The 12,348-nt window shown below is 37.9% G+C and overlaps 1 protein-coding gene across 1 annotated transcript in view; it reads left to right on the plus strand.

Annotated features, from left to right (window-relative positions):
• VAV3 (vav guanine nucleotide exchange factor 3) overlaps positions 1-12,348 on the plus strand; it is a 412,159-nt gene that overhangs the window by 200,305 nt on the left and 199,506 nt on the right. Inside the window, exons 7-9 of the mRNA XM_043878931.1 lie at positions 2,209-2,277; positions 5,124-5,227; positions 6,852-6,951. Of these exons, the coding sequence (XP_043734866.1) occupies positions 2,209-2,277; positions 5,124-5,227; positions 6,852-6,951 (273 nt within the window). The remainder of the gene's footprint in view (positions 1-2,208; positions 2,278-5,123; positions 5,228-6,851; positions 6,952-12,348) is intronic.

Consider the following 12,348-nt stretch of genomic DNA (forward strand, 5'->3'; position numbering starts at 1 on the left):
CAGGGACTTGCTGTACTGCCTTGTATAGTTAATGCATTTAGGCTCAATGTTTCTGCAGTGTCTGTGTGTTCTGATATTCAGTATAATTTTGGATTTAAAGATCTCAAAGCAGATTTATTCATCCCACAATCCCACAACGATTTATTGATTTCTTAGTGTGTGAATGGCCCTAATTTAGGGACTGAGGGTATACCCATCAACACAACTAAACTCGATAGTTCTCCTGACTCTCCTGGGAGGGTTTATAATCTAAGCAAGTAAGTATGTCAGGTGGTGATAAGTCCTCTGAAGAAAAATAAGGCAGAGGAAGGGGATAGTGAGTGATGGGGGAAGCTGGTGTTATCTTATGTAGAGTGGTAACGGAAAGCCTCTATGGTCAGGTCGTATTTAAGCAGACAGCTGAGTGAATTGAGGAGTGAGCCATGTGAATATCCCAGAGCGGACGATCCCTGGGAGAAGGGCCCTCACGTGGGACAGTGTTCAGTGCGCTGCAAGGAACAGAGCAGGCCGGGAGGCTGAGGCAGACTGTGTGCAGGGGAGCAGTGAGATGGGAAGCCTGGGGACCCCCCGAGGCACAGGGGGCATATGGGAACACCTGGCTCAAAGCTGAAGTGTTGTGAGTAGCAAAAGTAATGGGATCTGATGTAAGTTTTTAACAGTTCATTCTGACTCTTGTCAGGCAAGGGTGGAAATGGGGGAAAGTATTAGAAGAACATTGCAGTAATAAAGTTGACAGAAAGTGATAGTATTGGTAAAGGTGGTAGAGAGTAGTCAGATTCTGAATAAGCTTTGAAAGTAGAGCCTAGTGGATTTGGTGATGAATTAGGTGAAGGATGTGTGGACAAGAGCAATCGAGAACACTAGGTTTTTATGACAATGGTGACTGAGATGGGAAAGGATAGGTGTGTGATCATGAGTCTGCTGGGACCTGCTAAATTTGCAATACCTATTAGCTTCCATCAGGATGTGTTGAGGAGGAAGTTAGATATATGTGTCTGACATTTGGTAGAAAAGTTGAATTGATGTATAAATTGGGCCTTTATCATTATGCAATGGTGTTTAAGGCCTTGGCACTAGAGGAAACCACCAAGGGAATAAATGCTGATAGAGAAGAGGTTTAAGATCTCTTCTGGTGACTTCCACATTTGGAGGCTAGGAGAATGAGAATCAGCAGACAGGTTTTCAAGTTTAAAAAAATAGATGAAGGTGTCAAAGAGTTAAAGACAATGAGAGGGTAAATGTATTGGGATTATATAGTGTGAAAGTTCAGTTGAGTTCTGTGATTATTTTTTGAACTAGCTATCAATATAGCTTCTGTTTAACAGAAGCACACAATATATGGAAAGCTAGATTTCACCAGGTTTTCATTTTTCCAGAAAAAAAGAAGAGAGAGTAAGGGTATTTGCAGGGCAGTGATTCTGATGATGGCTCATGGAATGTACACTGGGTAAGAAGGGAACTGAGGATATGAGGGACTGTGGGATGATGAGGGGATGGGCAGACCCAGTAGGTTGGAGAAGTCTTTGGAGGAAGAGCTGTAAAGGTAGGAGGGTAGAGGTCAGAGAGTTGCTTGCTTCAAATTAATTCTCTGGAGCATATGCAGTGGCTGGTAATGACAGGGTCTTGGGCTATGATCACAGGAGGAGCTCAGCTAGAATGGGGCACAGATTGTTGGAGTTAAAGGAACCAAGAGACCAGGCAATTGGAAGGATCATCTACATAGTTACTGAAATGGTCAAAAAGAAAGATGGGGTAGTAATGGACCAGAGATATGATAGGCCAGGAACTAGAATTCTCAAGGAATGAAAGGGATTGATCCCTAAATTGCATAAGCAGATTATTTATCTCAGAGATCTAGAATCTCCACAAAGCATGTGAGGGATAGTTTATTAGTCCTCAAATATATCTCCAAAATGTTGCCAATTCAGCCAATGGCATTCTCTCTTTTTTTTTTCTTTTCTTAATTTTAGAAGCATTTATAGGCCAAATCTTTTATTTCATATTTTAAATATATTAACCTGTCTTTGTGTCTTACATCTCTGTTCAAGTATTGAATCTTTATGACAGAGAAAATAGTTTCTACTTTTTTCTTGGTATTCATAAAACTGATTAATTTTCAATAAATATTTATTGCTCCTTGATGAAAAACTGTCATATGGATTAGAATAAGTTGTGATTAATTATTATCCCTCTCTTCTCTCCTGGTAGTATTTCATGGCACCATTGAAGAGATTTCTGACAGCAGCAGAATTTGATTCAGTATTCATCAACATTCCTGTAAGTAAAAATCGCTAGTAAAAATTGAGCTACACTTCTATAAAATCTTTATTTACTTAGTGGTTCTCTACTTGAACATTATATTCTCTAAGAAATTTAAGCCAATTTTCTGCCTCCTGAGTTCTTATAGTCTTATTTTCTGGAAATAACTGCCATGTCATATTGTCAACCAAAAATCAATCAAAATGTATGCTGAACACAAATGGATAAGACGCATGTACTTAATTGTTTGTCATGACAAGGTAGCCCCAGTTAATCCCTGGTGTTACAGTCTCTTTGTCTCATGGGAGTTCCCTTCTGCCCCACTCCTTGCTCTCTTGTTCTCCAGCCCCGTCTTGTTCTCGACCCCATCTTACAGACACTGTCCTGGCTTCATCCCTCTCTTCCACTTACTGCCATTCCTGCAGTTCCCTGTTCTCTGCTTTTTGGTGTTTTTTGCTTTTGGTTATAACATAATAAACTTCCATTTCTGAAATACACTGTTTCCTTCTGATAAAACTATCTATTTTAATGATAAGATGTGAAGAACTTTTCTTCACATTTATACAGTCATTACAAATTTCAGGGTACCTTATAATCCTAAAAGAATATTTACTAAGAAGCCTAGAAGCAAGCCAAGCGCAATACTATGTACAGTCTTACTAGGCAAGATTCAACTTCTTAGTCCTCTGGAATTGGCCTCGGTTTTAACGTATAGTTTTTATATACAATATATAAGCTTTGATGTACAGGCCTGCTTGTGTCACCTGTGAGGTCTCTAATATTATGATTCCTTTATATTTAGTGCTGCTGTGCACGAATTGATGACCTGTGGCATGTTGTCCTTGTTCCCTGATTATGGCCAAATGAAGACATTCTTATTGATTTGTAACAGAAGGAAGAAAAAGCTCACAATTATCAAATGAATGATTAGCATAAAATAAGCCACACAGGAGATTCCTTAAAAATCTGGAAATAGAACTGCCATATGACCCAGCAATCCCACTGCTGGGCATACACACCGAGGAAACCAGAATTGAAAGAGACACATGTACCCCAGTGTTCATCGCAGCACTGTTTATAATAGCCAGGACATGGAAGCAACCTAGATGTCCATCAACAGACAAATGGATAAGAAAGCAGTGGTACATATACACAATGGAATGTTACTCAGCCATTAAAAAGAATACATTTGAATCAGTTCTAATGAAGTGGATGAAACTGGAGCCTATTATACAGAGTGAAGTAAGCCAGAAAGAAAATCACCAATACAGTATACTAACACATATATATGGAATTTAGAAAGATGGTAACGATAACCCTATATGTGAGACAGCAAAAGAGACACAGATGTATAGAACAGTCTTTTGGACTCTGTGGGAAAAGGCGAGGGTGGGATGATCTGAGAGAACAGCATTGAAACATGTCTATTATCCTATGTGAAACAGATCACCAGTCCAGGTTCAATGCATGAGACAGGGTGCTCAGGGCTGGTGCACTGGGATGACCCAGAGGGATGGGATGGGGAGGGAGGTGGGAGGGGGGTTCAGGATGGGGAACACATGTACACCCATGGCAGATTCATGTCAACGTATGGCAAAACCAGTACAATATTGTAAAGTAATTAGCTTCCAATTAAAATAAATAAATTAAAAATACAAAGAAAACAGATAACCAACAAGGGCCTATTATATAGCACAGATAACTATATTCAGTATTTTGGGATAATCCGTAAGGGAAAAGAATCTGAAAAAGAATGTGTGTGTGTGTGTGTGTGTGTGTGTGTAACTGAATCACTGTGCTGTATACCTAAACTAACACAACATTGTAAATCAACTATTCTTCAATAAAAAACAAATTAAAAAAAAACAAGCCACACATTCTAGGAAGATAAGTATCAAACCAGTTATATATGGTCACCGTAACTTAGGACCTGTTTGACAGTCCTTACTCTAATGGCTTTTCCATGCTCCTCAAAAAAGTGATAGAGAAAAAAAAATATGATAGAGGAAAAAAATAGTGATAGGGCTAACATATTTGTGTTTTACTTACACCTGCCGAGGACAGGTAAGCCCCGCAGTCCATGTATGCTGCAAGGTACAAGGGAAGAGGTAGTAGGAGAATTGACACTTTGACTTGAGTCTCGTCGTTTCCCAGCTGTGGTATGTGTTTTACCGTCTGACTGAAAATGACTTGCTTATCAGGAAAAATGTGAAATCCTTGAGTTTTGAGTTGCCCTATTAAATGGCCTACTACAATTTATTTGCTGCTTATTTATGCCATTAGTTGTCTGGTTTCAAGTAATTTAGTCTGATGATTGTTAGCGTAGCTCCAGGACACCACTAATGGACCCAAGTACAAACCTACATGTTCATGTCCCAAGGACATGAATCATTACTTTATCCAGTCAATAAAACATTATGCATTTGGGTAGTTTTATTTAAAAATTTAAAGTGATTATAAAATGAAAATGAACTGTACATATTTTTGTACAAGGAATAAATTACCCTTTAATAACTAGTGAGATAATTACTCTTTCCGCAGGATACTGACATTTTGAGTCAGATCTGAAATGGCCATTTCCATGTACATGGCCTCTCCCCCTCCCTTCCCCTTTCCTCTTCTCCTCCCCTCCTTTCCTTTCCCCTTCCCCTTCTCTTTTCTTTCTCTTCTCTTCTTCCCCTTCCCTTTCTTCCCCTCCTCCTCTTTCTCTTTTTTACTGATGGGAGCAGGTTTATATATTGAGGGCATTCAGCATATCCTTGAATGGCAAGTCTGGCAACAATAGGGATGCTGAGCTCCAGGTGATGGGTTTTTTTTTGTTGTTGTTGTTGTTCTGATTCTCTTGCCGTTTTTTCTTTTCTAAGGAACTTGTGAAAGTTCATCGGAACCTAATGCAAGAGATTCATGATTCCATTGTGAATAAAAATGACCAGAACTTGTATCAAGTTTTCATTAACTACAAGGAAAGGTAACTTTTGGGTTTTAAACTTTGTGGCTATTAGTTTGTAATTACAGTGAGGGTTAGTATTAAAATTGCTCATAAAAAGCTGTAAATACGGTTCATTAAGATACTACCTGGGAAGTAATTAGAACATGGGACGGTTAATCTCAGGATGGTGGTGAGCTCTCTCTATATATATATACCAGGAAAAAAGAAAAAAAAAGAGTTCAAGTTTTGCTCTGAAAACCAGAAAAGTGTAGGTTCTTGTACAGACCTATCACTCTTGAGTCCTATACATAGACTTCAGGAGGTCATCTTAACTCTCCGAGCCTCCTTTTCTTTGTCTGTAAATGTTAGGGGTACATTAGTTGGTACTTACTGCTTTTTCCAACTCTAATAGCTTATAATTCTCTATTTTGGAGGATTAGATTCACAGGCAAAGTCAATTTCTCTTTCAGAGTTTGAAAAAAATCTTCTGAACCTTTCACATGAATTAGAAGTACCAAGGAATTTTGCTTAAACTATAGCACTCTCTTTTTAAATCAAGCCCTATAGTTCATAGTACCCAGAAGTGCCTAATTAATTGCTTTGCGTCAACATTAGATAAATATTAATGTAGTAGTATTTTTTCCACCAGAGAGCTACAAGAAACAATAAATTAACCAGACTCTGCAAAAATTAGTGTCACTCCAGAGATACCCTTCCTGAAGTAGACTCAGACCCCATGCAGTATGAATGATCTCTTATCCAGCACGGCTCAGGCCTCTCATTCCCACTTTTCAGATAATGTATTTTTCTTAATTAAAAAGTGGGAAGGAATAGGAAGTTTATTAATGAGTGGAGTTGTAACTAGTGATTACAGTGAAATTGTAATAGAAAATAAAACTGTTCCTGAGTGAGTATAAACAGTGTAAAAGTTGATCTTTAATAGAAACTTGAACAGAAATTTTCATTTTATTTTTGATGTATATATGTACTCCAACAATGTGTGTGTGTGCATGCTAAGTGTCCGACTCTTTGCAACCCCATGGACTGTAGCCTTCCAGGCTCCTCTGTCCATGGAATTCTCCAGACAGGAATACCAGGGTGGATCCCCATTTGCTACTCCAGGAGATCTTCCTGACCAGGGATAGAACCTGAGTCTCTTGTGTCTCCTGCATTGGCAGGCGGTTTCTTTACCACTAGCACCACCTGGGAAGCCCACTCCAACAATATTAACAGTCATTAAGTTTGATTGTAAAATCTGCCTGCTATAAAAATGTACATGGAATCAATTCTGTTCAAATTTGGAAATTAAAATTAGTCATTTTTAATACCATAAATATGAGTGACCCTAATTCTGGGATTGTAAGTGTGCATGTGCTCATTCGCTAAGTTGTGTCTGACTCTTTGTGACCCCATGGACTTAGCCCACAGGCTCATCTGTCCATAGGATTTTCCGGGTAAGAATACTGTAAGTGTGGTGTGTGTTCAAAGAAACGAGAAAACTGAGGTTCTGAGTAATCTGTCCAGGGTTACCTAGAAAGTAAGAAGTGCAGGATGAGTGAGATTTGCTTTGGTTATATCTAACTGTGGATTTAAGTAGATGGATTTCCTCTTCTACTTTAATCTTGCCTTTTTGTCCTCAGCTTTCTTTCTCTTTTCCTTTCAGGTTGGTTATTTACGGGCAGTACTGCAGTGGAGTGGAGTCGGCCATCTCTAGTTTGGACTACATTTCTAAGACGAAAGAAGATGTCAAACTGAAATTAGAGGTGCCTGTTTATTTTTTGTTTGTATGTGTCATAGAGTAATAAAACTAAAACAATATATTTATTCTCATGATCAGTGCAACTGTAAATTTCCATGAATTTTAAGTGTGATTTCATAAAATATTAGATAGCCCTCTAAAATAATAATGTGGCAGTAATAATAACAGTAGTAAAATAGAAGATTTATGGCCTTTTTACATGGATTATCTCATTAGGCCCTCATGACTTTGTCAAATACATGCAATTAATTTTCTTATTTTATGGATAAGAAAGCCAAGGTTCAGAGAGATTATGAGTAATTTACCCAGGGAAGTAAAAGGTACAGGATGAGTAAGATATATGTGAGATAATCTATACATAGATTTAAACTGTTTATTACAAATATAAGATATTTAGGGGCAGATGTATAAAAAGGGCATGGATATTGCCCATAAGAAGTAAGACAAGATACATACACATATGATGAGATTAAGTAGTAAGCAGTCTTTGCCAGGGCTCCATGAGGAAGACTGAGTAATTACTTCAGTATGGTTAGACTATAGAAGATTTATCTAAAGAGGTGGCATTTGAGTTAGGTCACTAAAGAATGGGTTAGGTTTTGATAGATGAGATTCCTTATAGGGAATTCTGTAAGAATTGGTATGTCTTGACCAGAAGAGTCAGGAAAGGTTGAGAAATGGCAAGTAGATTAGTATGAGCAAAGCACCTGGTAACAATGGAAAATAAGTCTGGAAACTGTGTTGTCATTTTTTTTTTTTGTTTTGTACATCTTTTTTTCCCCCATAAGAAGAGTTTGCACTTTCAAAAAACTTTTGAAAAATGATTATTTGTGTGTTATATGAATTGTCATTTCAGATACATTATCCATATGTTTGGATCTTCTTAAAGTTCAGGTAGCGATGTATAATCCACTCCTAGGTGACAGTGGGTGGCTTGGTTGGCCTTCTCATACCCTCCTTGCTGCTGATTGTTGGGTTTCACACAAGGTCAGGTGATAAACAAGGAAAAATAGGTAGAGGATTTTCAGATAGAGCCCCTTCACTGTTGAGCATATCTGGTCTGATTTCCTAACTCATAATTCGCACAAAGGGGAACTGTTGGTGAGAAAGTTTGCACATCAACAGGCTACCAAGTAACTGTACTAATTTTATATCATAGATCCTTCTTTCTTACCTCTTACAATCCCTTGATGATGTGGATCTTGTGTCTGGAGATGACTTGAGTCACCACTGAATGACATCCTTACCACCTTATTTGCTGAAAGGGCTTCTGCTCCTCTTTAGAGAACCGAGCCTCCCAAGTTCAAAACTGTAGGACATCTTGAGTCAAAATAAAATATGACTCAAGTTAAAACTTTACAGCTTACACAGTGATTACCTAATAAAGCTACCAGTAAGGCAGTATTTTTAAAATAAAGATACATAATTCTCGTTCAAGAGAAGAGTCAGCAAGTGGTCAATCAAATCTTCATTATATTCTCAACATTATTTTTGAATGTTACTCCCCCTTCTTTTCAGAGTCACTGTCAAAATTCTGCTCAATAAGCACACCTTCAATCTCTATAGAGTTATAGTTTCTGTAGTCATTGTAAATCTTAGGGAAAGAGAGACCCTCAGACTGAGTTTGAAGGCTGAGTGTGAGGTGATGCTGGTTGTCTGTTCTCCAGCTGAAATGTCCCTATTTCTAACCATGGGCCTGATTTGGAAATATTTAATCAAATACTTACTATAAGCCTTCAAAACATAGTCTTTGCTAAAACTGTCTTCTGCAAGTCCCAGCATGAGAGAGAGAAAGCTGCCTTATAGTTGGTTTCTTCCTGCCTCCCTCATGTCTTCTGTTTTGTGGTTATTTTTATTCTTGACGATTTCTGCTTTTTTTTTCACCCTTATTGTAGAACCACAGTAACATGGGGTAAAGGGTAATGGAGTCCCTTTACCTTGCTCTAAAAGGTGGCTTACCACTATTCCAATTTCTATTCAATTAGGGTTAAGAGTTGAGGCTAAGCATTTGACTGGATGTTGTGGAAGAATCATTTCTACCCTTTATTTACTTTCAATACTAATAAGCATTTTACCTTTAGGAGATCTCAGCCCCCCGACTGTAGTTAATGCCAGCAGTGTTAGATTCTTTACTTCTTGAGCCTATAACTTAGAACTTGAATTAATTTTACCCCAAAAGTTTTAAACTGATTTCCATACATAAAGTGAGTTTTAAATGTATAACATTTTTGTTCTTAATATTGTGTTATGATGGCATAACATAACATGTGTAAGATACAACCTCAGTTTCCGAGGAACTTAAAATTCACCTGGCAAAATGAGACCCATTCATTACAATAATATTAGCAGTTTGACCTCCTAGTTGAGACCCATGATCCAGAACTTGCTACAAGCTATGGAAGCAAGAAATCAGTTGAAATAGTTATCCATCCAGTGAACTGCAGCAATTTACAAGACATAAGCTAACATGTCAGGATGTGTCCCCAGTTCTTGCCTGAGAGCTCTAGTCAAACACTCACTAACTCAATATGGTCATTGGAGCTAATGGTATTTGTTTCTATATTCCTGATAATATATCTTCCATGTTCTGGAAAAGCTAAGTATGGGCAAAATGGAAATAGGAGAGTATTTTCTTGAATACAACTCCTTCCATGAACTGGAAAATTCCTTGGTCTTGGTTATGTAATTGTCTGAGGATTTTGGATTTACTAGGTTGCTCACAAATAAAAATATTTTTATGGCACCTTGATTTTTTTTTTTTTTTTGAATGAACTCATGAATATGTGAGCAACAGTAAAATCAGAAAATCAACCCATTCAAGGTCATACAGCCAAGAGTTCCCAAACTTGATTTAAATTCAGGCTTTGACACTACAAATTCAAAGTACTCTCCTCAAAGTTGTAGTTAACATCAAAAGAGTGAACCAGTTAATACTACTTTTCAGTAAACTTTTAAGAAAGTAGAGTGTGAGATTAAAAAAATAATACTGGAGGCTTTAAAAACTTTGATTTCAGTAGTGGGTTTATATTTTAGCAAATTTTTTGAGTCAGTCATTCCATTTCATTCATTTCAACTAACAAATTCTTAAGAGGTATAAAAATATATTAAGTTTAGTCACTCAGTCATTGTCTGACTCTTTGTGAACCCATGGACTACAGCATGCCAGGCCTTCCTGTCCATTGCCAGCTCCCAGAGGTACTCAAACTCATGTCCATTGAGTCGGTGATGCCATCAAACCATCTCATCCTGTCATCCACTTCTCCTCCCGCCTTCAATCTTTCCCAGCATCAGGGTCTTTTCAAATGAGTCAGTTCTTTGCATCAGGTGGCCAAAGTATTGGAATTTCAGCTTCAGCATCTGTTCTTCCAATGAATATTCAGGACTGATTTCCTTTAGGATGGACTGGTTGGATCTCCTTGCAGTCCAGGGGGCTCTCAAGAGTCTTCTCCAATACCACAGGTCAAAAGCATCAATTCTTCGGTGCTTCAGCTTTCTTTATAGTCCAACTCTCACATCCATACATGACTACTGGTAAAACCATAGATTTGACTAGATAGACCTCTGTTGGCAAAGTAATGTCTCTGCTTTTTAATAAGCTGTCTAGGTTGGTCATAGTTTTTCTTCCAAGGAGCAAACATCTTTTAATTTCATGGCTGCAATAAACTTCTGCAGTGATGCTGAAGCCCCAAAAAATAAGTCTGTCACCGTTTCCATTGTTTCCCCATTAATTTGCTATGAAGTGATGGGACCAGATGCCATGATCTTAGTTTTCTGAATGTTGAATTTTAAACCAACTTTTTCAGTCTCCTTTTTCACTTTAATCAAGAGGCTGTTTAGTTCTTCTTCACTTTCTGCCGTAAGGGTGGTGTCATCTGCATATCTGAGGTTATTGATATTTCTCCCGGCAATCTTGATTCCAGCTAGTGCTTCATCCAGCCCAGCGTTTCTCATGATGTACTCTGCATATAAGTTAAAGAAGCAGAGTGACAGTATACAGCCTTGCTGTATTCCTTTTCCTATTTGGAACCAGTCTGTTGTTTGTTCCATGTCCAGTTCTAACTGTTGCTTCTTGACCTGCATACAGATTTCTCAGGATGCTGGTCAGGTGGTCTGGTATTCCCATCTCTTTCAGAATTTTCCACAGTTTATTGTGATCCACACAGTCAAAGGCTTTGGCATAGTCAATAAAGCAAGTAGATGTTTTTCTGGAACTCTCTTGCTTTTTCGATGATCCAACAGATGTTGGCAATTTGATCTCTGGTTCCTCTGCCTTTTCTAAATCCAGCTTGAACATCTGGAAGTTCATGGTTCATACACTGTTGAAGCCTGGCTTGGAGAATTTTGAGCATCATTTTGCTAGTGTGTGAGATCACTGCAACTGTGCGGTAGCTTGAGCATTCTTTGGGATTGCCTTTCTTTGGGATTGGAATGAAAACTGACCTTTTCCAGTCATCTGGTCACTGCTGAGTTTACAAATTTTCTGGCATATTGATTGAAATACTGTCATAGCATCATCTTTTAGGATTTGAAATAGCTCAATTGGAATTCCATCACCTCCACTAGTTCTGTTCGTAGTGATGCTTCCTAAGGCCCACTTGACTTCACATTCCAGGATATCTGGCTCTAGGTGAGTGATCACACCATTATGATTATCTGGGTTGTGAATATCCTTTTTGTATAGTTCTTCTGTGTATTCTTGCCACCTCTTTGGTCCATACAATTTCTGTCCTTTATTGTGCCCATCTTTGCATGAAAATTTCCCTTGGTATCTCTAAGTTTCTTGAGGAGATCTCTAGTCTTTCCCATTCTATTGTTTTCCTCTATTTCTTCCTCACTGAGGAAGGCTTTCTTATCTCCTATATAAAAATATATTAGGAAAGATATTATACATATATATTTATGACAATAATGAAATGACCCACAAAGCACAGAGAGATAGAACAATTTTGCTTGAGACTATTATTAACAGCCTAGAAGTAAAGCTCTTCAAGAGGGTGATGAATTTTGCTGGAAATTAGAGAAAGCACATGGCAGTTGGTGAGAACCGAATGAACCAAAGTCATGATGGTGGGGAAGGCACTTAATGGATCTGATGAATGGGACTTGTTCTTGATTCCTGGTCCATAGGCCTGCTTGGAGAGACTGGTAAAAGATTAAGTGCTAAGTGGAAGAAGATGCTGAAGGACCACTAGAGAAAATAATTTTTATGTGTAGAATAGGTCTATGTATTTATTCTTATTTAGATCTGCAAGTTTTGTTTGTTTGTTTTGGTTTTTCTTTGATGATACTTCCTCTTTTTAAAAAAGGGGGATCATTAAGGAAAAGAGCAAAATGTGTATTGTATAATAGCAACTTTGCTTATGGCTTTTGCATCTTTTAATGTTTGTATTATGACTTCCTT

This window comes from Cervus elaphus, chromosome 20, assembly GCF_910594005.1.
Source record: "Cervus elaphus chromosome 20, mCerEla1.1, whole genome shotgun sequence".
Classification (NCBI taxonomy): Eukaryota; Metazoa; Chordata; class Mammalia; order Artiodactyla; family Cervidae; genus Cervus; species Cervus elaphus.